Source organism: Osmia lignaria, chromosome 13 (assembly GCF_051020975.1).
Source record: "Osmia lignaria lignaria isolate PbOS001 chromosome 13, iyOsmLign1, whole genome shotgun sequence".
Taxonomy (NCBI): domain Eukaryota; kingdom Metazoa; phylum Arthropoda; class Insecta; order Hymenoptera; family Megachilidae; genus Osmia; species Osmia lignaria.
This window is the reverse complement of record NC_135044.1, coordinates 535,693-563,216: the sequence shown is the minus strand read 5'-3', so window position 1 is coordinate 563,216 and position 27,524 is coordinate 535,693. Positions and strand designations below refer to the sequence as shown.

Here is a 27,524-nt window from a genome sequence, read left to right as displayed (position 1 = left end):
CATTACACAGTATGAATTTAAAAATAAAACGTTACATAAACATTAATAACATAACCGAGTTGTTTCATGAATGAAAGAAAAAATTATATTAGATCAAACAGAGAGTTCCAGATAATCAATCCTATTAAATTTTCCACGAATCAACTAATTATCCTAACAACGTTACTAATGCCAATTATTAAATTCGATAAAGCGAATAAGATGAAAAAATTACATGTTCCAGTAAACTGGTCCGTTCCAAGCTCTTTCTGTCCAAGCCAAGGGAAGAAAAAAAAAAAAAAAAAGGAACTCGGCAGGTGAGAAAGGTCGTTGATACGTTGAGCCAATTAGCAACGAAGTCTCGACGGGCTCAGACTGTTAAATGCACCCTGTTCAGCCGTAAATTCGTCTTCGTTTTCTTGACGAAACAACCTTCGGATTACGTGATAAGCATAACTCAGCTCCAGTATCTAACAGAAGGAAATTGATGACGAAGAAAAAGATAGAAAAAGATCGTTGTTAAAAAACGAAGAACGTTTCACTGTCTGAATCTATTTCACGGCTTCCAATCTTTCGATAAATTAATTGTTTGGTCGTCTGGAAAGGAAATGTCGGCTAAACGAAGTCTTCGTGACTTTCAGGCGAACGTGAGATCGTTTTAAAACAAACCACAGCCGCTTCTGGCGATTGAAAAACGATCGATCAACGTCTCATCTTTGATTTCTGCGGTATACCGATTTTTACGATGAAACTGTAAATATCAGCTCCTGTATTAACACTACTATGTCAATGTCAATTATTATAGCAGATGTTACTTGCAAATACCAGCTGAATTAATAAATGGTTCAAGAATAAGACAGAAGAATAATAAAATAAAGGGCCAGTAATGGGCTCTTTCTGATAAGAATCTTGGTAAATTTTTAACACATTGATCTTAAGAAGATTCCAAGTTACATCTGTGTTATACAGTGCTTTCCGTTGGAAAGGTGAACGACTGAATGTTAAGGCACGGAAACCAAGCGTATTGGTTAATGCGTGGGAGTGGCCGCAAAAGCATGGAATAGTGCCAATATCAGAAAAGTGTCTATTCCCGAAGGAAGAGATAAATAGAACGTGGGGAGAACATTGGAACGAAAGTTCTTATAGTTACAGAGAAGATCTTTAAGACAGTTGAAAATTCAACTGCGTCCTCTGATAACAACCAAGCTTTACAAGCGTTCAAAATGACAACCCTCCGATTTTTCTGAAATTTTCGCCAAAGCTTATCCTTGATTAGAGAAGAAAGTTCCTAAAAGGAGATTTATGGCGACAAAGCTTCGTTTGCCCCTCAACCCCCTTCAAAGAGCTTTTTACGAGCTTCATTTTTTGTTTGAAACTTTTTTCTCTAAAATCAATATTTTAACATCCTGCTTAACTATTAGTTGTAAATTTGAAGATCCTCTAGACTCTAGACTATACACTCCAAGTGTCAACAACAACAACAACAACAACAAAGTGCATCACAGTAATAGATGAGGAGCTCCAGGTGTAGGTAGGTAAGGTTGGTTGATGGAGAAAATCGGAAAACAGTCGAGGCTTCTCGAAGCTGTAACACGGGAACGACGACGGTGCTATAAATAGAAAAAGCCTTGTTAGCGGTTACACGATGTTCGCGTACGTACATACATGCGGATAGACACAGCAGACATAATTTTCTTTTTTTTATTTTTCATACACGAGGAAGGTGGCGATCGTCAACCACCGATAGCCGATAATCGTTCCGTCGGCCAAATGAATAATGAAACGGCACCAGCCTCGTGGTTTCAACGATTTATCCACCCGTTACCTTCCTCACATTTCACCTCTCTCTCTCTTCCTATGATCTCGTTTTCATTCTATTCTTAATCGATTCCCTCTGGTTCGAGCATTGATTTTTCGTCTTCCTCGTATTTCAACCCTTTGGCGTTTTCTGGAAATCTTTCTATTAGCAGATTATACAGCAAGGTGGTAATATAACAGTAATAACCAAATGGACAGTACTCGTGACGCCAAGTAAACAGAGAACCCATAGACAATTCTAGTCCCTGATGGAAAGCTCTCGTTGATGATTGCGTGCCATACTTTGAGCAATTTACGGTTGACAAGCGACAAGGCAAGCACCTCGTTACTTATGATCCAACATGACCGTCCTTACACACCGTGTAATTGATCCTTAATTGCACGATGGTACTAACGGTAATGAGAAGACGGAATAAATACTCGAGCATCGAGTTGGTTGGATTTCATTATTACAATTACAGCGAATCAAAGGAAGAGTGGTCGATACGATACACCTCCTTGCGTGCGGCAGCAGTTTAATATTAAGGTAGCCAGTAGTTTCGCCCCTTTATCGCTTTATACAGAAACGCTAGACACTCTTTAGCACGATCCTTGGTACACCTTGTTTCGCAGACAATGAAAAAGAAGTTGTTATATCAATTTAGATTAAGATTTTCTTCCGCTACTTAATATTAATATGCCGCTAACTACATTGTTACTGGATTATCATTAAATTACTATAGTAGTAATAGTGGTAGGATCAGCGAGTATTATATACCTATAACTCCTGCTCTACTGCTATAGTTATCCTCCCCCGTGTTCAACTATGTAGATCCTCTAGGGGAGCATTTCGTGAGCGGGAGTTTGCTCGATGACGTTGCTACATTTTATCTTTCGACGTATTAGAAGTTGAGATGGTTGCGCAGCAAACCTGACCGTTCAATTTTATTTATAAACGTCCTCCTCGTCGGACGGCATTCAAAATTCCGTTACCATCTGGATATTTTTCCGTCGGCGCTGACGAATCGATTTTATCACTGCACGCTTACAATACGTCTCTCGATCCCATTGGAATATCTTTCGCAGAGCCACGGAATGTTCCTCGAAACAGAAGGATAGCTAAAAGAAAACTGGTGAGAAACTTTCCGCTAACCGAAACGATATATTTTAAGTAATAGAAATTTGGCGAAGATCGAGAAACAGGTCAATAAATTCATTAGAAACTGATCGATACGCAGGATTCGAAGTAGCAACGAGGGAGAATAAAATCTTCGATCGATTCAACGATACAATGAACTCCTCTAAACGCGTCCCGAATAGATCCCCAGCCTGGAGAGGACAAAAATTGCTTAAACGGAGCGACGCTCGGGTTATTTCATGGACAATGGATGAGTGTGCATTGTTTGCAGGCCTGCTTTTTTTCAACGCAACGCCCATGATGGAAGCGATGCAATTTGGAATATGACCTTATGAATTATTTTCAAAAAATCTACTATAACTAACTAATACGGTTAGATGTACATCATTTGAAATTGTCACGCAGGCGACTAATTGTACAAAGTAATTGTTTGATGCGAGGAGAAAGTGAATCGAAGCGAAAGGGTCGCTTTAAGTTCCTTCTTAACCCATTGACGCACTTCGACGCTCCACCACTCGATACCCCATGAAACCCCCATCGACCATTCGCGTCGAAAGCTTCACGCGCTTTCAGGACACGAGTCGAGCACGCTCGTTTCACGTCTCCATGAACGGTGAACGACTTTAGGGGGTGTGGGACAAGCGTGCTTCGGTAAAATGAAAAGGGTCGCTTCTGAAACGTACAACAAGAACGAGAGTAAAAAAGAATCGACGTTTTTTACGTAAGAAACATTTTGTATAACACGTTGATCTACTTGCAGATATCACTGAATATTACTGAATTTCCATTAGTTATCCTTATCAATTACTGTAATGAATCTTTACAGAAGTGATCTGAAATCTCAGATCACACGATACCAAGAAGAAGATGATAAAACACTGCAATTCTTCTCAGATAAGAATTCAAATGGTAAGTCGATGAATTATCGAAAACAGAAATTTTAAAAAGCAGAAGAAACAAGTCTGTCACCATTTAAAAAAAATCAATAGTTCTTCTCTGAAAAACAAATGCAACTATCTAGTAGCCCACTGAACTCGGTGTACACTATTGAAAAGAGGTCATTTGATTTTTTGAAGAACAGTCTTATAAGAAACAAGCGAATTCTGAATTTCTCATTCTTCCACGAAGCATCATTCTTTTCATTATTGAAAAGCGTGTCCTGTATCGCATCTTCATTCCTGGCGAGCCATATTTCGATCTAAATTCCCTACATCCTGTACGCTATCTACTTCTTCTTCACTGACTATCTCATCGTCTCATCATCTTTCCTTTCACGTTATTCTTTCAAGCTCGTCCTTACACACTCGATCGAGCCTGGTGAACAGGAGATCCGTAGTGAAAACTGATAAAGAGTCAATCGAAGATAAAGATATGTAGGACAGTTAAGGTATAAAGGAAACGAGAACCCTGGTGTCTCACTTACCCCACTGTCGTGTCCTCCATGCCAACTATCGGGAAGCAATCGATCCCTGGTTCCCGCTACTCCATCCTCCCGGATCGTCCGTTCGATCGGGTCGTCTCTCCGATTCTTCTTCTACTACTACTACTACTTCTTCTTCTTCTTCCTCCTCCTCTTCCTGTTCCTCTTCCTCGTGCGTTCTCTTGGCCTGGGCCAACGGCTACCGTCACTTCTCTGCCCACACCTTACATCTTGACGGTCCGTACCAGCTGTGTTCCGCGGGAGACCCGCTCTCTCGGCCCTCTGCAGCGACACACGACGACCCACGTCCTACTCATGCTCGCGTACTCTCTCCACCGCGCACTCGCTGCCCTTACCTACTGCCTGCTCTGTGCCAGGGGTGCAGTCTCTTGGCGATGGGCCATTGACCATCTCCTAACACCGGCAGTTTTGAAATTTTCTCATAAATACCAGGGATACTAGAGGATCTGCAAAATTAATATGATTGTAGCTGTGTTGTTATACATGGTATTTGTAAATTAAGGGGGCAATAATGAAGGACAAGGTGGTAATAATGGTAATAATGGACACTTTCTTTGCAACACAATTTATAGGGTGTTTGCAAATTAAATATCAAAAAATATGTAAAGATGGTTTTAGAATAATTATGATAAGAAAGTTGGTTATAAATATATGATAAAATAATTCACCTTTGGTAGAAAGAACATGTTGAAAATCTGGAGATACGGGGCCTATGAATCAGCATAGTCCTCTGTGCGGATTTAGCGGATAGTAGGGGCGCACCCTCCCCCAGGGTAGGATTAGTCACGATCCTACTCGGTCGTAAAATTTCAAAGGTAAAAGGAATAAAAAAGTGGAGCCTCGTAACGAGCTGTCACCTCGTGCCTCTCTATTATTCCGGATCGGACAGTGCACCATGTAATCGAACAGAATTTCACGACGACGTTAATTGTTTACTTGTCCGCCGGTGTGTACAAGAAAGCATCTGAAATCGATTCAAACATGAAAGGGGTTGATCTGAAATTGACATCAAACAAAATTGCATAGTTCTAAAATTAATCCTGATTTGAGTTTATATGTAAGAGCAGCTCAAAAAGAAAATGAAAGATTTGTAGAATTATTTTCTGTTAATGTTTTAACATATTCTTTATACTATAGTATCCTTACAGACTTGAGGTACTAATGATTGCATACATTTTATCAGATTTCGTTTAAATGCATTCTCTGTAAATATAGAGCTAAACGAATATTTTACAATTGCAGAAATAATTATACAGGGTGCTCGAATTTAGGCACCCAACTCTGGTATCCAATAAAAGCACACACCCCTAAGAACAGAGGTGGCGCGAGTTGCAAAGCCATCCCCTGCTGAATTTCAAGAGATAAAATCATTGACTAATAAATATATGAATATAACATTACTAAAGAATGCTTTTCTTTACTTTTTATTCAAGTTAATATATGTCGTCACTAAATTATCACAGCGTCTCCTTTAGGGTTGTTTTGGCACCAAGGGTCGCTTTCGATCAATGTTCCTCGCACGGGTCAAAACAGATACATCCTATGCAGCCACATGCAAAAACCAAGTTCGTAAACATCTTCCTTTTATTGGCGCTCTTTGATGGCTGTTTTGATCATTGACCTGTAATTCAACCCCATAAAATTGTTTTCAATCTTGTTAAATAATCTCAAACAGTAAATGGCTGAAAAGTTAATACAAACATTATTTAGCTTCGACATCGTGTAGAGAAACACGGGTCGTCTCATATAAAGATTTTATTTCGTTAGTACGTACACATTTGCGCCAGCACAAAAAAGGATCATATTATAAAACGAGAACAATGCAGGGTTCCTTTTCCGAGACTAGACACATACAAGTCGTAGAATTTCAGGGTTTTCATCCATTTCTATGGAACAATTCAGATCCATTCAGATCACCCTGAAATCCAACGTTCAAGAATGTTCGCAATGCAAGATTCCATCTCTGAAAGATTTACATTGACCGACTTTCCTCGTCAATGATGAACTTTCTCTTTCTCTTTTGATGAATATATTGTTTCCCATGCACTGGAGTATATTTACACGCTCTCCCTTGTTCTCTATGGTTTTCTTGTCGAAATTTGTAATACAGTTGTAAAAATATAACTGATTCAATAATTACCAATGAAGCATAAAATATTCCAATGCCAAGGACGAGATACACATACCAGTCAACCGAATTAATTATACCATGAAGAGTCGACGAAGATGCTTTGAAGTACGCGTTTTCATGGTATTTACAGGGCAGTGTTAGAAGTATTCGAGTTACGCTATTAAAAGGCAGGCACTAAGTGACTCTTCAAGGTTCCAACTTTGCAAGCGACTAAACTGAAACGTGCAACATCTTCGTGTCTTCCTTTATATAACCCTTTGCACTAAATAGTAATAATTTAAACTCTGTAGATCAGTCAACGTATAGCCAATTACTTCCACTTATTTTTCTGTACGTTATCTTCTAATTATCATAATTTTCATACAAGTGCAAAAGGTCAACGTCTTATATCCATCAGACTTCATTAGATAACGAGGCTTCACCCTGGACATTTTACAAACATCAAAAGAGAAATCAATATAATGAAAGACATGTTATGAATTACAAACTAAAAATATAGAATATAGCGATACATACTTAATTCATTGTTATCTTGATAACTTCCAAGATTAAGTACACACCAAAATTATGATATAATTTTCTTTTCATAATTCAGAAATCATTTTTTCTTCTCTACCACCTATGTAAACATACATATGAATTTTAAATTAATTAAGCTGCTACATCATAAAGCAAGGTCTTACTTCTCCAAAGAAAAAAATAACAAAAAGAAGCAAAATTTGGTGTGTTCGTCATTAGTGGAAACAGAACAAAGCTGTATCGATTTCTTCACGTTAATCTTACACACAGACGGCTGCAATCTATAAAAATAGTTTATTCTATTCAGCAGCTTCGATAACTTTCTTCTATCATCACGCTCGTTGCATTGTTCTGCGATTATGTGACCGTGTCACGTTTAGAAATTTATTCACGAGTTCGATCATTCAACTCCCCACTATCTCTGTTAACACAGTTAAATTCACCTGTGTAACCGAGCTGTATCGCCTTTGTCGTTACAAAAAATGTTAACTCTACTAAAAACCAACAACGACATTAAGATCTATATGAATTTTTAATGTTTCATCCTCAATCGAGTCGACCATTGAGTCACCAGGTTCTCTGTTTTGTACAATGGTCAAGGTGTGTTAACTTTCATCTTTCGAAGCAACAGACAACGCGTACTACTTGAAAACAATTTGTAAATCGAGTACTACTTAACTATAAGTACTTTATACAATTTTTTTTTTTTCTACTCTTCCCGTAGGCTTGATTGAAATCTACGCTAAAGATTAATGCGAAGCTTCGAAGAGCCTCTATGCTTTACGAGCTTGTATCCATTGAAATTTTTCGTAAAAATATGACGAATATAATACACTTGTTATCCTGCGTGTATTCACAGTTTTGCTCGTCGCCTCTATCGAATCTGCTTAATCCAAATTTCACTTTACACGTTCATACTGCGTGAATATCCCACCTCGTTTCTCCTCGGGCATTCATTCATCATTCATAACGTTTCTTCCATCTGTTCTCAGTGTATACGATACGTTCCTCGACCCTGAACAATCGATAAATACAATTGCTAGAACAGTTACTCTGTGTATGTATATGTAAAAAAGTTCGTGGTCGATCTACGATCGAAGCAAACTCGTCCTTTGAACCGTAGGATTCATCAATGGAGATCAGATTCCAACAACCGTCAGGTGTGTTTCGTATCGTCCGACGATTCGCTGGTAAATCTTCTTCAGGAACGAATGGAAGACGTAGTCGAAGACGTCGAGACGAAGCGATTTAGTTTGCTGTCAATTATAATTTCGTCGCCGTTTCGAATATTGTACCGATACAATTGTTTGTTCGGATACAGCATTTCTTCTGGTCCATACTGTGCCTTCATCACCTGTAGATATATAACTATGTTAACATAAAACCTCTTTGAACATTTTTCGTTTGAAAATAAATGGCACATGAACGAAGCTTCAAATATAGTATCAAGTTACAATTATACCTCAAAATATTTCATGATATAATGTTTGGAAAATTTGAAGGGATATCAAGAGTCAGGAGTCATGGAAATTGTTGTAAATTCTAGATGGTGATTCCGTGTTTTTTATGGGGCTTCTCGAGGAACCAAACGTTCTGTAAAGCACAGAAGGATTTCTTAATAACTGAACTTGTCGAAACAAACCTGATCCACGTAGAATAGTCTCATCCTATTAGCGGGGATTTTAACCATTGTCTCCAGTTTAGTTTTCAACTCGAAAACAGTTCTGTATACATCTACAGATCGTACCTACAAATATAATAATTAATATTAATAATACTTCAAGTTACAAAATTGATACTATTTTCATCCTTGAACTGCTTTGTAAACTCTTTCTTAATAAGCTGATTTGTTTATCTGATAAGACGATTTTGCGTCAAAGAATGCAAGAGTAATGTTTACTTGAATATTAATCGATGTACATAAATGCTAATCTAAATTAATTATACAAGCTTTAATGTTAAAGCTCGGGATCCCTGAAATCTCAGGGCCGACCCTGATATTAAGTCAAATTATCTTGTAAATTTACCTCGACCAGGTCTCCGTAAGTGAACGTGACCTTGACCCTTTTCTCTGGCGTTAGGTCAACGTGTACCAGAGGATCCAGCTTTCCATGAATAGCCACAAGCTCGGAATACCTGAAACCAAGGAACAGGGTTAGCTCGAGATATATTTTACCAGCGACGTCTGCAATGGTGACGATACTAGAATAACTTTATGGGTCCTAGTTTGACTGAAATAGAAACGACAGCGGTAAAGGGTAGAAAACAGGTGTAAATCATATGACACACTTACGAATCTAATTAACATTAGAATGCAAACAGAATAACGATGACGATATAGAGACACCGAGCGAGAAATTAAGATATAAAAATGGCGAAGCAGGAAATAAGGAGGAGACTCTAAATAGAGACACGATTTCTCAGACGCCAGAGTTCGCTTGTCGTTAAAATTCTGACAAATTTAGCAGCGATTTGCATTAAATACAATTCTTCGTTGATTTTTACATTGATTCTTTTCTAATTTACATTGGTATTAAGACTACGCGGAGAATAAGAAGTATTTTTTCCTGAAACGGTAGGTCATGAAACTCGTTAAAATCGGCGAGAAACGCGTCACCTTTCGGGTCTATCAGCTTCCGGTTTGTCCATGTAGTATCGAATGAAGGCTCTTTCAGCGTCCTCGCGCTCTTGTGACGATATCACGCCACCGCCATTTAACGTTTCCACGTTTGGAAGTCTGGCGATTAACAGTTCTCTCCTTTCGTGTTCCGTGTACTCTCGAGGACTCTGTAACGAAAAAAGAACAATTTTTGTTGCTGTTTTGCTGCTCTACAGGATGATACATAAAGTGCATGAATTAGCGGTGTACAAGGTTTTCAGAACATTTACCTCGAAAAGAGGACAGCCCTGAATCCTCAACGACTTCAGCGCCGGGAATCTGGCCAATCTCTCCACATCGTCCCAAGTGGACAAAAGGGTACCATTCACATTTAGGAACCTAAGTTTCCTAAAAGGATCGTGGGAGGACTTAATGGTGGTGCCACTGGACTCTGATTCTGACTCGGACCTATCGTAGTTGACCTTCACCTCGCTGAATATCCTGTTACCTTTCTCGTCTACGGTATTCTCTTCCACGTCCACGTTGTTCATGTTTTCGTTGTCCTGGCTAAGGTTCTCGGTCTCTTTCTTCGAACACGTCTCCTCGTTCGAGTTCCTATTATCCACAAGGGCCAACGACCTTATCGGACACTCCGCGAGCACCAGACTCTCCAGGTTCGGGAAGATGTATCCCAGCTTGGAGATCTCGTTCCATACTTCAACGGGATTTCCAGTGAAGTGGAGCTTTTTTAGCGAATCGTTACCGTTCTCTGACTTCTGATAGTCCAGGTCGACCGTCTTGTATTCGTTGAGGGAGAGGTGAAGCTCCTCGAGATTACGAAGGAGCCGAACGAGTCCTTGGACCGTCGACCAGGAGACCCTGGTACCGTTCAAAACTAGATTCTTCAACAGATCATAACTACCGTGCTTGATCTCAAGAACTTCCGCCAGACAATTGAAACTCAAGTTGACAAACTTGATCTTCGGCATGTGTTGTAGAATACCGAACACCTCCGTCCATTGGGACAGCTTGTTTTGCGCTAGATCGAGCTCCTCAACGTTTTTGCATTTATTGCGAAGCTTCTCCGCGTCGTTCCCGGCCGACTCGATGTCGCAGTCTTGTAACACCAGTAACGCCGGCACCGTGTGACGGGGTGACTTCTTAGGTATGAAGATGCTGACCGAGAGGGCGGCCTTCGGCGAGCTCGACTCTGTCTCCTCGTCCGTCAGGGAGCAGTCGGTCGTTGAACTACCGTACTTAAGCTCCAGCGCTTCCAACAACGACGGCATGTTTACTGCATTCTGAAAGCAACCATACGTCAATTTTATACTTTCCATAATGGATCTGTTTCTGTCGATACAGGAACTATCATAGTAGCATCGATTTTTATGCCTTACAAAACAACACCATTGGCCAGAACTTCAAAGCATCATCGACTAACAAAGAAGAGACAAAGAAGAGTCTGTGAGTGATATTCACGCAAGGTTGCTTTTGTCGCTGGCAAAGGGTACAAGAAAAAGAAAGGGGCAACAGAGGTAAAAAGAAAGTACGCGGATCGAGGATCCTCGAGGACGACGTCGAACGCGGAATATCTTGTCTGACCATATCCGTTAAGGTCGCGGTATTGTCTTTTTGCGCCACGAAAAACCGGTACCGGTTCCCCTGTTGACGTTGGAAAACCATTCCACAGCCGAACGAGCTTCACCCACGCAGTTATTCTATGCTCTTTTGTATCTCGTTTCATTCGTTTCTCCAGGTACTCTTTGGGATACTTTAACATCAACCTCCTAAATCAATCCTGCGTATACCATCATCGGTTAGATACCCCCAGCTATGCTGTGTGATCGAGGAAATCATTTTTGCAAGCATAGATAGCGCATAAACCGATTTGAATGTTAGACTTTCACTGTGTTAAAGGTTAACAATACGGAGTGTTTCAAGAACGGTGTACGAGAGGCGATTCTAGGAAGACTCGGTCAACAGGTGATCGTGTCTGTATCTTCTACGTCAGACGATTCGTAGAAGACGATACCCAATGAAAGACAACGCTAAGAGGAACCAGGAATCGCGCGAATGGAATGCGGTAGACGGTTTTCACGCGAAAAATCCTACAAGTTAAAAGCGCAGCGGTGCAACGAACCAAGACGAGGGCGATTACGGATTATCGTTCGGACAACGCGGACGAGAAGGGAACAGTTGCGTCAATTTGGCATAGATCCTACGTGCCAGTGAAAAACGCGTTCGCGATTCTTGGACATCCGCCAACCAGTGTCCTTTCTATTTATCACGAAACCGTAGTTCGTAATACGAGGCAGCAATAGGAATCTCTCGCTTTCTAACGGTGATTTTATATCGTTCCAGCCGCGTTAAAGTATACGTTGTACTGAAAGACAAGAGTATCCTTTCGTTGGGGGACGCAACGGGTTTCATCTCCACTGGAAAATCGGAACAAAGAGGAGTCTCGTTGGGTGATCGACGCTTGGCAGTGGACCCCGGCATAATAGTCGTTGCATTACTCCCTTGCTTCCCCTACACGTAATCGCGATATCGGTTCAACGGCCATGCGAAATTAACTTTCTCCGTGCACGGGTCTGCCTAAGAGAAGCCCGACTAGAAACAGCTCGTTGCATCGTGTTGCTGCTGCATACTATGTAGAAGCCTAGCGATGTTACTCCAGTCGATTCAATCTGGTTTCAATCCTGGATGCTCGGTTAACCGGTTTCCTATCGACCGTTTCATTAACCCTTGCGGTTCACGCGTCTTTTCTAGCCATATGCTTAATTATCCTGCTCTCCAAAATACTTGTGAAATTTCCAACTTTCCATATACAAAGTCTTCTTATTCATGGTCACTACGATTTTATAACTTTCAACTATCTAACAAGAATATGCGGAAACGCATTCCAAACTACCGAAAAGGGGGAAGATTATTGTATTGTATTATTATTATTATTATTATTATTATTATAGTAAATAATCGGTAGCTCTTACAAAAATGAATAATTACCTAGAAGTCTCGAAAACACTGAACGACGTAACTGTTTTGATAAATCTTGAAGTACTCGAACGATTCTAAAATTGAACCATGTTGCTCAAGCATTTGGAACAGAAATTTTGAATAGCCATCGTGTTACAACAGGTCGATACGATTAGCCGGACGGTGTATGTTGAATGATGAGGAAATATTGGAAGGTCCTTCAGGATGATTCCTTTTCGATGGAAGAGTAGGAAGATAGGTCAGGAATAAGGCATTTGTCCATCCGAAGTCTGAAATTACATTCAAATGTTAGAAAGTATAAAAATATGTTTCTTCAAATTGACAGTACGTAAAATAATTGTAATCAAATTACACAATGCGTTTGGTTGCATCACGAGACTGCAATATTTGTTAACTGTACTAACATCGGACGGGGTAACAATGCTAAACACGAATAGGCTACTTTCTCCTTGGCTGATGATTTTACGCGCCAACTATTCGTAAAACCGACGGTACAAATTGAATTGAAAATTCTGGATGAAACCGGTTCGATCGCGGAAATAAACAAAGAGAAAGACGAAGGTGAAGTTTCGATGGAAAACAAGTTTAGAGAATTACTTTTACAATCGTTACAGAAGTTAGGTCGCGCAAGTGGTTCAAACAGCTGACTATTCATCGACTTCCGGTGTAGTAGCGCCGGTTCAACGATATCAAACAAATTCACGGGTTGCCGGGTGCGCAGGGGCAACGCGTGTAGCTAAATATACGCTGCCACTGACGATTACGAAATGTCAAACAGAAGCAGCCGACTACTACTGGGTCAATCGGAAAGCTGGGATATTTTGCAAGCGCGTCTTGTATGAATCAATCAATTTCGAGTGGAAAATAAAATCGTAAAACAGTATAAAGGAAACTAGTTTGCCGGATTTTTCATTCTTCGAGCAGACCGTGATATTGCATTACTCTTTCGTAGCTCAAGGACTTAGAAAGTTATTGCGAGATATGAAGCAGAAAACTTGGAGGCCTCTCGACCATTTTCCACTATAATTCTCCCCTAATCATTTTAGTTCAAGTTCTGGAGGCTAACAAAAACTGATAAACGATACTTTCTAACTTGAGGCTGAAATAAAACTACGTAGGAATCTTTAACCCATTAATACTCAAAGTTGTGTGTATATTAAGAAATAACCAGTTAACTGCGCTCGGTAACTTGTACTATATAACTTTTTGACAATTTTTAATAATAATAATCTTTCCAACAATGTAGTGTTAATTTTGTATCGAATAAAAATGTAACTCTTCCACCTTCTGCTTTACTTTTTTGCGGTCGACGTGTATACACTTCTTTGCTTGAGTTTAATTCCGCATACCGCGAGGAGTTTTTATTCAAACTAAACTCCGCAGTTAAGTGGTTAATGAGTTAACGCGAAACGCGGAGATTTCTTGGTACACGCAGCCTCGCAGGTGTTAACGGAATGAAGATTTCCGTTTGCCTCGAGATAATCAATGATCTATTCTTTCCCCGTTACCAATATGTATAGTCGGCAGAAGTAAATATCGACGAAAGTCCGGTGGCCGTATGCTGCGCAAATGCTCTCCTGTCTCGGATTATTACTCGCTTGCCCAAGGTTGCCGTTCGTTCTGCTCACGACCCGAGCATTATGCACGTGTATAGATGTATTTGCCACGCACTTACAGAGACACACCTCTACAGTGGTGCATTTACGATACACGCATAGATCTACCTCTCTAATGTATATACCACGTAACCGCAGGGGGGATACATGTTAGCAGCGTTTCCCAACCTTTTTCTTTGCTTAATCTATCAATTACGCGTAACGCGTTTTACACGATTAATCACCGTTTAAATCGCATACAACTGCGTCATAATCATCGAATGATTCAAGGTTTGAAAAATAAGGATTATCGTTAACCTACGCTTTTTACTTTTCGAGACATTGATTTACCGCAAAATTGGTAAGCGCTGCGCACGTATTCTTTGTTCGTTTCTCGGTTTTTGAGAGCGTGTCTCACATGGATGCACGGCAATTACATCTACATATGTTTCTGTGAAAGTCGACAAGAGATACATTGAACACCGTTCGCTACACAAAAGTGCTAGCCTCGTCCGTATTATACCAGGCCTCTCCCTTTTGAACTGAGGACGCTTCACCGACGCGACGATGGTTTGCTTGCACTTCATCGGATCAACGATTTAACACGATCACATCGACCCTTTGTCAATTCTTGCAGACTGCAGAGTTACCGTTTCGAATAGATCAATCGATGGATAAGTTTCCGAACACCAAAATTGAGAACTCAGGTTCGGTATATAACTTAAATTGACTACCAGAAACCGATTAAAATTGGTTTCAGAGCTGGATGTTTTACCGTTTTTCAGATATCGTGGTAAGAAATTTTTGTACAATTTTGGGACTACGTACGCGCTATTCCATACTACGCATGCGCTCTTTAATACTGCGCATGCGCTCTTCAATACTGCGCATGCGCTATTCGATATGCACATACACAGAACCTAACCAAACCTAACTTAACCTTACCACGATATCTCGAAAACGGTAAGACATCCAGCTCTGAAACCAACTTTAATCGGTTTCTTGTAGTCAATTTAGGTTACATACCGAACCTGAGTTCTCAATTTTGATGGAGCCATTCGGAAACACAGTCCAATCGATCGATACTATGCTTCAACTAATTTTAATATCCTTCCTTTTTCTTTGTTTTCCTTGAAAAATGCCTATTCGAAAATAAATCAGAAAGTTAGCTATACGCATCATAGAACAATAGACGTCCGAACACGCGGCATGCTTTCTAATCATTTATTTATAAGAGTATTTTTGGCATCGAAACACGCCTACTGTAACTATAAACGTTACAGAAGCGTTATTCCCGGCGTAAAATCCCTTTTTCGTTTACACAACCTGCGTCTTCCGCAAACGTTCCATCTAAAACGGTTCGATCCGATAAAAATGCTCCGAAGAAAGATTTTCCAATGAACGCTGATCTTGTTGAAAGAACTTTTCATTTCTTTGCCGGAAGAAAAATCAATTGATCGTACTCGAATGACCGTGATAACGATGTCGCAATATAAATCGGATTTATCTAATCAGTTTTACAATGCAACATGCACAGTAAGACGTCAAGCATTGCTCTTTCGTAATAACTCGATGAAACGTTGATACATGATTTAAAAAAAATAAAAAAAAATAAAAAAAATGAAAAGTAACTTTCCAGGAAGATTGCAAATTGAGACGCGCCATTTGAAACTGCATAAATTTTGCGCTTCTTTATGTTCGAACGAACGTGTTAAAAGTACTGTACTTTCAATTGTGTTGGCCTTGAAGTTAGTAGACAAGGATCGACGCAATTCTCACGATTCGTGACTCTTTGTTCCAGCTTCTTTTACGCTCTATTATCGTTCAGCTTTAACGTTACGTGTAATACATTCTGAAAACTATTACAAACGTTCATACTATCATGCTGCCGTTAATAATGTCTTACAAATTCAATTTTCAATCGTTCAACCTTCATCTGATCTACGCGTCTGCTGAGAAAAATGAATTCCTGAACAACGTTCAAATATAACCTAATAACTGATGAACCATCACTTTCATTGCCGATAAATTAGACATCCCTTTAACATACTATAAAGGAGAGTTTAACAGATTTTGAATTACATGTTAATAAAGATTACGTTGAAAAATAGTACTCCATGAAAAATGCATCGTGATAAAAATATGACGCTACCAGCTGTCAAAGCGCGCTGCTTTAGAAGCGTAAATTGTGCGCGCACAGCTGATGGCGATTATGTAAGGCTTGAACGCACAACGCGTAGGAAAATATGCTTCAGTAGCAAGAACCCGTGAAATCATAGGAAAATTTCAAAGCAATTCGATTACTCCAAAACGGAGTACGACGTATTTAATATCTTTGCTACCAGGATCGTACCTCTGGCGCGTCCATTAACTAGGTTTCTCGGTACACCACAACCATCTAGACCGATAATTTAATTTCTGGTTCTTTAATCAACGTCCAGTGGAAAATTTCGCGTTACATACTCCTAAAAGAACAACGTTCATTGTACGTTCATCGTGGTGCTAGGTTGGATCGATTAAGCACAAGTTCAGAAAGACCGAACGGGAAAAAAATGAAGACGTAGTATAAGAATATCGCGAAAGAATCGGGTCAAGGATTGTCTTGGCTCTGGATAACGTATACAATCGTGTGTATTTAAAGCTCGATGTTACAGGTACTCACTGTTTCATCCGTTTTATTTCACGCTCGTTCCTCTGATACTTGTGTACGTATATCCCGTGGTCGACGAGGCTACAAAGAATATCCTGGTTTGGTTGCACTCGCGATTTTTACCTGCGATCACGAAGCGAGATCGGTTTTATATTGGTTGATCGAAGAGGTTAGGTAGAATGTGGTGTCGCGTACGGACACACAAACGTGCCGCTCGCCGTCCACCGTTGAACTGATTTCTGGCTCCTTTGTTTAGTAAACAGAAACAGCTGAGTTGCGCTTCTGGTTATGGTTGTAGAGGTGGCGGGAGCTAACTCCACTATTCCCGCACAACGCCGAAGGTAATGCGCATGCGCGTTTCTTGTCAGACTGGTCACGTGAGCTTAGGCGTTCAGCCAATCGTAGAATCACATCCCGCAATAGCGCGTCGCCGTATTACAATTTTGTGTTAAACAATATCATGAATAAACAATATTTAAACAGCATACATGAATGAGTTATTTAAATTACTTGAAATACTTAACAATTGTTCAAATTTAATTAATTAAACAGATGTTTTTTATGATACTTGTCACGTTGCTTGAATAATTCAATTAGGGTGCGGTAGGAATTTCAGTGTCAAGGAAGAAGAAATCAATTAATGCAATGAACAAGAATTTCTAAGATGATTAAGATCACTTACGAAACGTGCATTCGTAATTTATCAATGACACTAGTATTACAAAATTTCGTTAAAACTTGAATATAGATAAGGATGTATTAGAATCTTCTGCTTTAAAATCCACGAGCATGACTAAAAAAAAATTAAAAAATAAAGATGATGAGCGGAGTATTGATGATGTTTCTTTTGAAAAATCGATGCATTGTTAACCCAACTTTGTCGCTTAAACAATTTTATATTATTTATTGATACATAGAATTTATCAATAATACCTTTAGCTAACAGTGTTACACTTGCTTTTGTCTAATTTCTCGAAAGTTGTCATTTTCTCGTTTCTCATTTGCGAAATTATAATACATACATATACGAAGAGAAACTCGCTCCTTTCGATCGGCGCCTCCCCCTCTCTCTCGCTCTTCCTTTTATCATTTTGTATACATCGCATTGATTACTATTAGATCACAATTACAGATCATACATACATGTTTAATTACACATTACGACATTACATACACGTGTTCCTGTATATATATTTATATATTTATATATTTATAAATTACAGATCGGAGATTAGAGGTACGTGTACCGTACCTCCATTTTTCAGGGAATGTTTCGAAACTCTCGATCATTAATTGCTTACCATTATTTCGAGACTCGTTGCTGTCAGAAATATTCAACTTATTCACAACGATCAAAACGAAACATTTTATATTCTGTGTCCTTCTTCATTTCAACTGGTCTTATAAACTTTTCGAGATTGAGATTCGCGTCCGCAACGTTAATCCTTAACGGAATTAAAAAAAAATATTTGTTAACCACATATCGAAGCACTCACCGAAAAATAAAACAGTTTCGATTTTCTCGAAGAATCGATGGTGCTAAATGCTATCGTTTTTTACCAAGTACATATCGACACTATGTTCTTATTCGTTGATATATCAGGTTATTGCGCGTGGTAAAGAAATTAAATTTGGTCGGCTAACGATCGAAAGAAACAACGTAAATAAATGAGTAAGTAATTTTGAATTGTTTAACTAAAATATCGAGAAAATTTGGTACAAAATTTCACTTTGCAGCTATTGATAAAAAGCTTGATGGACGAAATTATCGATCGATCTGTCATGGTGGGCGACGATTACACGGGAATAGTGATGTGTAGCCCGACTAATGTGTCGGGTACCCGACTAGTCGGGGCGGTTCGGAAAACATCGGGTACCCGCACATACCCTACACGGGAAGCGAAAATGCATCTTCAAGGGGTTTGTGTTCCTTCGTTACTCGTTCCATACAACAACGGACGTTCTTTTTTAAATTCTAGTAATTAGCGATCTTAGCGTGACACATAAACTGCATCTTTACAGAGCCTCTTCACCTGTACAGAACATTCGCTTCTTTTCTTTCTTTTTCTCTTCTTGCTTAATAATAATAAGATCAACAACGACACTACTAATATTTTCTTTACAATTAATCGTTACAGATTTCAGTTAACAGGATTATATCTAAAGGCTACGCAGCTTAATAATAATCATACGCATGTAAAGGAATAAGTTTTCGCAAAGTCAGGGATGATATCTATAGGAGCAACAACAAATGGAGGTCGTATATGTTAATATCTACCTTACCGACTCTTTTTAGCCCCAGTAACATCCTATCGAAAGCAACTGCACAGTGTTCGAACACAATAATATGTCTACCTAATAACTTAAAATTTTTTAGGTAAAGGATGTAGCAGGATAAGATGGTCAAAAGTGCCCTTGAGCCGATTTTATTGAGCTATGCAGCATTTAATAGCTTATTAAAGAAAACCATTATGTATACACCAAGTTTCAACCCTGTATCTCAACCGGAAGGGTAGTTAAAAAATTTGAAAAAATTCACAATTATAAAGAAACATATTTAGAATATTCTAGAATTTTTTCAGATTTTTTGAATACCAATAAATAGGGAAAATATGGCAAGAAGCGTTTTTTCGATTTTACCCTCTAACTACCCTTCCGGTTGAGGCGTAGGGTTGAAACTTGGTGTATAATGGTTGTTTTTAATAACCTATTAAATGGTGCATAGCTCAATAAAATCGGCTCAAGGGTATTTTTGACCATCTTATCCTGCTATACCATTTCCATGATTATTTTAAACAGAAGATCAATCTCTGACTCGTATCTTTCATGATTATGGTTTATAATTCTACCACTGGTCGACAGATCTAATTATGCTTTCAATTAAGGAACCAGTAAGTGTATAAAATCTGTTCCTTTTTTTTTAGGCAATGTTCAACCGAAATCTCATATACCGTAAGACTAAGATTTAATTAAAACAATCAATTTATCCTCTCTTAAAAAATGAAACTCGAATTACAATCTCCTCGAAGTGGCAAAACGACCTCTCCTTTACTTCTCTTTCTCTTTCGCACAATCGCACGGTTTTTAATCACACTTGAAGAAACATCGGTAGGCTTGCTGGCAATGCACATATCCTCTAATTTAAATACCTTTCCTAAGATATCTATACATGCATCGTGTGTTTAAATGAATCTTCTCTTTTTTAGATACACAAACGCCGCCTTGGATATCCCAAGATAACGCGATATTACACGTAATTGAGATCACGAGCTGGAAACGTCATATCCTGGGTCGAACTTTTCGCAGGGAAAGTTCCCTCGGGACTTGTTTAATGTACCAACGGAAACAGACCATCATGCCGCAGATCGAAAAGTTTTGCGCTGTTTCAAAGAGCGGAATACAATATTTATATATCATACAGCCTTCAGCAGTATTTTTTCTATCCGGTGCAGCTAAGTTGTATTGTCTGACACGATTCGATGGATCGTTTGACCAAGCGCGTTTTCAGAAAACGCGCGCTCAAAGATTTAAACTAGTGAATCTGTATTCGCATTGACACGGATCAGAGCAACAATCGACATTATTAATTAATAGCTCTAATTATCTATTACTTTAGTTGGCATATCTCGGTCGACATTACTGAACGTCGTTGATTCAATCGATTTAGCTCCTAAATAGACTTAACATTAACGTATGACTGGTGTAAAACCTGAATGGTCATACGATCTTCTTACGTGCTAAGGACTAGAATAGACTCTTCTGATCTCCTTTGCAGGAGGAAAAATGTGAAACAAAAAATCGGTAAAACCTCAACGGAAACTTACGTGGCTAAGTTTTTCGTTCTTATAGAATAATCTTACCTTATCTGCAGATAAATACACACTCGTTTCACTTAATCTAACCGCGGGAAATTTCGATTAATCAACATTACTGCTATATTCTCGACAAATTAAAACGCGAAACTGAAACGACTGTACAGGATGTGCGGCTATGGATGAGCATCCTTAAACTATGCCCACCTATAATTGAACACCCTGTATACGTCATTAGATATATCATTTGCAAAGCGCTCAAATAAATTAACGACTAGATTTCTCACACTTCCATCAACACGCATTCTCGAAACAGGCAAACTTTGATTAATTATCGTCTACTTACGTGCTTAATAACCGTCGATTAATGTCAATAAACTAACTCTTAAAAACGACTAGATAACATTCGATATAGATCATTTGCAAGCTCAAAACGATACGATACGCGGGTACGATCCTTCGAATTGTAACGAGTCCGTTCAATTAACAACTATTGTCCTCCGATCGTCGTGTTATTGCGATATCCACTGTGTCGAAAAAATCTCCGTACACTTTGTTAATGTTCAGTTAGCGTATTGCGCGTAATTTTAACACAGAAAATAATAAATAAATAATATTTACATTATTTTATATATTTATAATGATAAATACTATGAAATACTGTAACTATTATGATTTAACAAAGTGTACAGATATTTTTCTGACTGATTGTATAACAATTATACTCTTAAAAATGTTGTGAAACATTGAAATAGCTTAAACCAGGGGTGGGCAAATAGCGGCCCGCTAAGAGTTTTTTTGTGCCCCACCGTCAGTCAGAAAAATCCGCCTTGAACCGAGATTTCCTTCTCTCGTATTTTCCCCTAGGACAATTTATGGTGCAATTTATACCTTTCTGAAATGCAAAGTTAATTAATGAATATAATCATTTTAAAAGATGCGGCCCTTCGCTAACCACGGCTTCCATAAAGTGGCCCCCGAGCCAAAACAATTGCCCATCCCTGGGTTAAACGAATGAAAAATTCTGATAAATTAATTCAGAATAAGAAAAATTTCACATAAATAATATAACGCTCTAAACAATCGGGAATCTAAAATGTAAAATAATAAAATGTCTATTGTATATCCGTCTTTGAAACATGCTGCCCGCGGCGCAAAGCCTTTCGCTGCGAGTGCGTATAACTACTTATCAAGCTAGACTGAACGTAAAATCAGTATTGTCCACCCTTATAAATTATTCGTTTCATATGTATATCTCTCTTTAACTGTTACATGAACAACACACGGCGACAAGCGTTTCGTGGGTCACGAAACGAGCGAAACAACGCGAACGGTATCCTGCGGTATAGTTTTGCCAAGCGAGAACGAAAGCCAAAGGCGGAGCTTTGCGTCACGGAGAAGGATTAAAAGCGTAAGTTGGGATAGAAATTGTCATCGATACAACTAGAAACATACTCGATATCGACGTTGAGGCCTGTTTTATATCCTTCATAGATCTAAAATTGCATGCTGTACGTATGCTAAAGAGGGAAAGTAGCGGTGGGAAAAAGGTTCTTCCTTCCTGAAGAGGAATGATCTCCCAACGCATGCGTAATTAGAATAACACTCCCACTTGGCACAGCTATAAACTTTGTAATACTGATGTGCGTTTGAAGCTACAGAAAATCACATTCTTGAAATGATCCATGACCCGCAAAACGCATCGTGCGTCGATTCACAGGCATCGGTTTCTTTCTTTCTTTCTTTCTTTCTTTTTCTGTATATACTATTAGCAAGCAATTTTCTTTATCGTCTTATAAGACTCTCGTTAGTTTAGTTTCGTAACATCTTAACCCGTTACCTTACATACAGACAGCGAAGATTAATCGGAGGAATCCGAATCGGACTCGGCACCCGCGTCTGACACTTCACTCGGTGCCTCCGTTGTTGTCTCTGGGATCTTCCTTGTAAACGTCGCCGCTACGTATGCTGCTGGTCCTTCGCCTTGAGTGTGCTCGATTCCAACCCTAATTGACAGTTGATGAGAAAATTTATTTTCTTGAAATATTAATGAATGCTTCAATCGTAAATGGATTATGTTGACGAGTGGACCATCTACCATTGTAAAGAGAAAATTCAAGTTTTCTTCTTCTAATTATTAAAACTCCTTACCGTACCATTTTCTCAGCATTTGCTTCTGCCAAAGCTAACTAATCACTGCTATAATATTGAGGCAAATCAAGGAAATTGGTTGTGCAAATTCTAATTGAAATTATCTATTAAATTATTTCTAATTTAAATGCAACCGAGATTGGGACCCAGTGGTTGCATTTATCCAAGCGAGGTGTCGAATCTCGAGTTACACGCGACGACCAGCCAAGCGTGAACGTAGAAAGGGACAGACAGTGGCGAAAAGCAAGAGAGATCGAAATCAAAACCAGTCGCGGTGTCGGCTCTGGTTTCAAAGGTTTCATTTATCCAGGCGAGGTGTCGATTCTGGGCATTCAATGTTGCATTTATCCAGGTTTTACTGTACAACAGTTCATGTTAGAACTGAGTCAGACTCGTCAAAGTACGGCAAAAGGTTAAAGAAGAGCCTTATCTAAAAAGGACGTACCTGTACTCGTGTCGGGACAGATTTCTAACATACTTCTCTGGTGGAGCGTCGCTGTCAGTGTTTTGAAGGCTGACACTTCTCGCGGTGGTGTGAGACACTTGGGTCGCAGGCATCGTAAATTCAACGTAGCAGTACTCGGCGAGATTCTCAGGGATTTGGTCGTACGAGGTAAGAGCCATGCGGCAGATCAGTTGATGTGTCGTGTACGCTCCTAAAGATAGTAGGTTTCAATTATAGTATGTTAACAGCGAACTGAAGGAATCAAGAGGAATTACCTTGGCCCTCCTTCGGTAACCTGGGCATCCTCCAAACGATAGCACGATGTTGATGCTCGTATTTAGCCTGACCCGAGGTAACTTCCATCAGTTGCGGTTCCAGTGTGTCCACCGCCCCAAGGAACCTCTCTATACCTTTGATCTTTCCAGTTCTTCTATGAGCCGACTTGACGGACCCGTACCTAAAGTGTTTCTCGACTCTGAATAGATAGATCCAGCACTCTGGAATCGGAAAACGGACCATTACGTCCTCGCAGGGCACTTGTCCTAGTTTCCTTGACGCGAATCCAGGCACAAGGATGTCTGCCTTCAACTCTACCTGCCAGCCCAAAGAACAGGAGGTTCAGATTACAAGGATATAACGCAACACTAACAAGTGTGAAAATATTGTTCTTGGAAAATAGGAGAGAAAGCGATGTTACCTTGTTACCCGTAACGCACATTACGGCTTTAAGCTGAAGAGGAAGTTCCCTGTTTTTAGGTGGTCTTACTCGGAACCTCATGAGTTCGATATAGCATGCATCTGGTGGTTTAAACCTTCGAACGGGGTTAAGGGGGTGTTAATTAGCGTTAGTTTGTTAGTACAGTTAAAACTCTGTTACGAAGACTAGTTAAAGGACGTACTTTATGATTCTAGACTTTTCGTATTCATCCTGCTGGACACACGCGTGGAACTCTACGTTCTCCAGACGAATCCATTCTTCGGTCACAACTGGAATGATGTCGTGTCTACCCACTACTTCTTTACCCTGACGCCACATGTCATTTATTCCCAGCTCGACGTCAGGCATGCCTGGAATAATTCAATGAACGATCCATTACACTTCCAGCAACCCTGGCTGCGATGGTGCTACGAGTACTTACCAGAAAGGAAGCCCAAGAAAAACAGTCGAACACGAGCTATCTGCTTCTCAACGATACCCTGAGCACTCTGCTCGACATAGAGCTCATCTACTACTGTTATTTGCACCTCTTCCATCTTGTAATGCAGCGCTCTATCTCTATGAGCATTTAGTCTGAACAGTGCTTCCTCGACTACGCAGGAAAATTGCTTCATGTCTTCGAAACATTGGGAACCGAGCTTGAACAGCTGGGAAATCTACGGGAAGATTCATTTCCTCGTGACAGTTCTATGATAATAAGAAACTTCCTAATACAAGAAGGAAACTCTACCTGTGGAGCATGTTCAACGGGGAGTCCTAACTTCTTCAAGTCACTTCCAAATTCTTTCACCCCCTGATAGTCACCCTGAATGGCATAAGCAGCAAACTGACTCAGTTTATTGGTAAGTCTTTCCGCCTTGGTCACCTGACCAGGTCGAACACCAGGTCGTTCTTTGTAGAAAATGTACTGTAGCTTCACCGTGAATATCTTTCCGAATTGGTCAAACTGTTGTGCTCCTATGTCGGACACCGAGTAAGAGGGTACTAGGGGTAACTCTTGGAAGGGATCCTTGTCATCTCTGCTGTTAAACAATTGAAGTACAGGATTATCGCCTTGATAAACCAACTTGACGAAGATCTTCTTCCAGAATCTCTGGCCAGTTATCTTCTTCTTGTTAGGTTGACGTAGATGCATCTCCCAACCGTCACCGGTGTACGTCACTCTTGGGAAATCCTCTAAAGGTTGACTGACGTCTTCGTCGAACAGAGGTGTTGGTGGAGTTTCCTGAAGTTAAGTTGTCCCAGTTTTTTATACTCTGTACTAATGACCGTTAAAGTACTATAGATTATGTATAAAGTACTACCTGAGAATCTGTTCTTGTCAGTTCCGCTGGTTGAGCTGTTTCTGTGGTAGGGATGGCGTCCTGTGCAGATCCAAACTTGTCAAATGGATTAAATCGAGGCGAGGTATCGGTGTAGGCTGTGTTTTGAGGACTCTTTGGCGGTGGGGCCAACGCGGGTACCACTCCACCCTCTCCAGTCGCAGCCTGTTCATCTTCTTTTGGTCTTAAGGAATACGATAAACGTTAGTATACAAGGCACGAGTGCGCAACTTCGAGATTAAACCGTCGATGCTCACTTGATGAATACACTGAAATCTGGACCCTCGTCCGATTCTGCAGATTCGGTTCTTTTCATCCTCGGTTCCGGTGGAGGAGCAGTCATGCTTAAGAACGAGTCGAATCCATCAGCTTCGCCGAAACCAGCGGTTGCTGTTTCTGATCCGGCTGCAGACGAGTCTCCCCAAACTGTGAACGGTATACAATTAGTAACAAGTTGCTCGAAAATATACTTCAATTTAATTTACCATCACTGGACGTGTCCATAGCAGTTGGTCCACCTCCGAAGGCATCCATGAACGGATCACCCGAGTTAGTCTCCGACTCTGCAGCCTTATCGAACTTCGAGGCGAAAATATCGAATGCATCGCTGGTGTTTTCGATAGCTTTCGTGGTGGCCGCAAAGTTGTCCAGTTGCTCCTCGGGTTTGTAAGCTTCGCTAGTGGGAAACTCTGCACCAGGAATCGGACTGGTCGACCTTACTCCACTGGTGTCCTGGGCAGATTCGCCGAAATCGCCAAGCAAGTCCGTTGCAAACGGTCCGCTAGACTGCGTAGAAGGTGCGCTAGTCACGATTGGCTCCCTCGTGGCGATCGCAAACGGTACGCACACACTATCTGTCACTGGAAACGGAGCAGAAGTAGTCGTTTCCGCCATCGAGAAGAACGCGGACACTGTCGTGGTGGTGGAAAACTGGTCCATAGCGCTCGTGGCGAATAATTCGTCAGCTGTGGTGGCATGTTGAGTTTCCGTGACAGCAGCTTCGGTTTCGCTGCTAAAATCTAAGTCGAGAGCAGTCTTGGTGTCGGGTTCAGAGCCAACCACCACTGTCGTAGAAGCGATGGAGGGCCTCTTTTCGCTGGTTACAGACGCGGTTTCTGGATAGTCCGACTTAAAATCATCATCCTCCTGATCGGTGGTCGCTTCCTGATCCGTCATACTGGCGAATGGATTATCCTGGACGGCGGTGGTGTTAGCGACTTCGGCGTCTAAACTGGTAGTGTCCGCGGTGGTCATCGGAGTGGAGAAAATAGTAGTGGTGGTCGTGTCGGTATTGGGGGCATCGAACAAGTCTAGGATATCCTGATTCTGTGACGGTTCTACCCCTTTGCTGTCGTCGGACATCAAGTCTGGGATATTCGAGTCGACGTCCAAGAGGTCCGCGAAGCTGTGCTCCGGTGTAGGAGATGGAGAATGCATCAGGGTAGGACTGGGTGTCCTCGTCGCCTGCGATAAACAATTAAATCAGACTAACCGTATGACATTCTGCATTTCATAAACAGGGCCAGGAAACGAGAGGACGTATACAGACCTGTAATCGATCCAGAAGATGATTCGAAGTGGCGTCCATTGCCCCAGTCACGGACAAGATCAGGTCTTTGGTGTTCTTAGGAGGTGCTGGGGGTTGAGGCCTCGGTGGAGGCGGTCTCGAAGGTGCTGGTTTCCCATTCTTCGCTTGAGCTGGTGCCGGGGCTGGAGGGGCTGGTGCGGCCGCAGCTTGATCAAAGATTTCCTGCGACGGTTGCGCGGGGGCTTCTGCCTCGAACAGATTCCTGCTGGATTCACTGGTCGTGACAAATATGTTTGTTCCTTGCTCAGAGAATATGTTGGCGGAGGAGGTATCGGTGGTGGTTGTGGTGGTGGTGGTGGTTTCGAAGCCGGTGCTCGGTGCGGTGGTATCCGTGGTGAAAGAGGCAAAAGGATTGGTCGAGTCGACGGTGATCGTCGACTGGTACGACTGATCCCCGCCAAAGTTCAGGAACGGATTCTCTCCGCCAGCAGGTGGCTCCGTGTCTGTGAAATCCTGCAGGAAGGGGTTTGAGATTTGTCCGGACATGGTGTCGTTCGTGCCGGTTCCGTCGTCGTCCATTAAGAACGGATTTCCTCCTTTGGAATCCATGTTGATCGAAGGTTAATTGACTAACTTTAAGCGTCTCCTGCGCAATTACTTTCGTGAAAGGCGTTAGCGAGTCTTTGGAAGGATATTTAAAAC

At 40.6% G+C, this 27,524-nt stretch overlaps 2 protein-coding genes across 4 annotated transcripts; both read right to left on the bottom strand.

Moving 5' to 3' along the window:
- Positions 1–271: 271 nt before the first annotated feature.
- Positions 272–17,143, bottom strand: mlt (tubulin folding cofactor E like protein mlt). Of its 3 annotated transcripts, XM_076691854.1 has the most exons (12): positions 16,859–17,141; positions 9,895–10,905; positions 9,623–9,792; positions 9,033–9,141; positions 8,648–8,752; positions 6,057–8,359; positions 5,777–5,976; positions 5,024–5,319; positions 4,691–4,801; positions 4,338–4,616; positions 2,555–2,895; positions 272–2,397 (listed from the first exon to the last, which is right to left on the bottom strand). In XM_076691854.1, exons 2-6 carry the CDS (start codon positions 10,891–10,893, stop codon positions 8,207–8,209), a joined length of 1,536 nt encoding a protein of 511 aa, XP_076547969.1. In that variant the 5' UTR covers positions 10,894–10,905; positions 16,859–17,141; the 3' UTR covers positions 272–2,397; positions 2,555–2,895; positions 4,338–4,616; positions 4,691–4,801; positions 5,024–5,319; positions 5,777–5,976; positions 6,057–8,206. The 3 variants fall into 3 exon arrangements, with proteins under 3 accessions (XP_076547969.1, XP_034193386.1, XP_076547970.1); XM_034337495.2 differs by having other exon boundaries at positions 272–2,895; XM_076691855.1 differs by lacking the exons at positions 272–2,397; positions 2,555–2,895; positions 4,338–4,616; ... (2 more) ...; positions 5,777–5,976; positions 8,648–8,752 and adding an exon at positions 8,468–8,598 and having other exon boundaries at positions 8,221–8,359; positions 16,859–17,143.
- Positions 17,144–19,744: 2,601 nt separating this feature from the next.
- On the bottom strand, positions 19,745–27,431 carry LOC117610251 (protein stoned-B-like). Its single transcript, XM_076691560.1, has 11 exons — positions 26,844–27,431; positions 25,780–26,758; positions 25,552–25,720; positions 25,277–25,478; positions 24,703–25,197; positions 24,394–24,628; positions 24,154–24,322; positions 23,952–24,066; positions 23,530–23,848; positions 23,255–23,465; positions 19,745–22,664 (listed from the first exon to the last, which is right to left on the bottom strand). The coding sequence occupies exons 1-11, from the start codon at positions 27,429–27,431 to the stop codon at positions 22,520–22,522; spliced, it is 3,627 nt and encodes a 1,208-aa protein (XP_076547675.1). The 3' UTR covers positions 19,745–22,519.
- Between the last annotated feature and the right edge of the window lie 93 nt (positions 27,432–27,524).

What these genes read in the sequence shown, in the direction of transcription:
- mlt (XM_034337495.2), bottom strand. Translation starts at nt 10,893, where the DNA reads ATGCCGTCGTTGTTGGAAGCGCTGGAGCTTAAGTACGGTAGTTCAACG. An exon ending in AGGGCTGTCCTCTTTTCGAG is followed by an intron (nt 9,793 to 9,894) that starts GTAAATGTTCTG and finishes TTTTCGTTACAG; the next exon opens with AGTCCTCGAGAGTACACGGA. An exon ending in CTTACGGAGACCTGGTCGAG is followed by an intron (nt 8,753 to 9,032) that starts GTAAATTTACAA and finishes TTATATTTGTAG; the next exon opens with GTACGATCTGTAGATGTATA.
- LOC117610251 (XM_076691560.1), bottom strand. Translation starts at nt 27,431, where the DNA reads ATGGATTCCAAAGGAGGAAATCCGTTCTTAATGGACGACGACGGAACC. An exon ending in TATGGACACGTCCAGTGATG is followed by an intron (nt 25,721 to 25,779) that starts GTAAATTAAATT and finishes TACCGTTCACAG; the next exon opens with TTTGGGGAGACTCGTCTGCA. An exon ending in GAAAAGTCTAGAATCATAAA is followed by an intron (nt 24,067 to 24,153) that starts GTACGTCCTTTA and finishes CCCCGTTCGAAG; the next exon opens with GTTTAAACCACCAGATGCAT.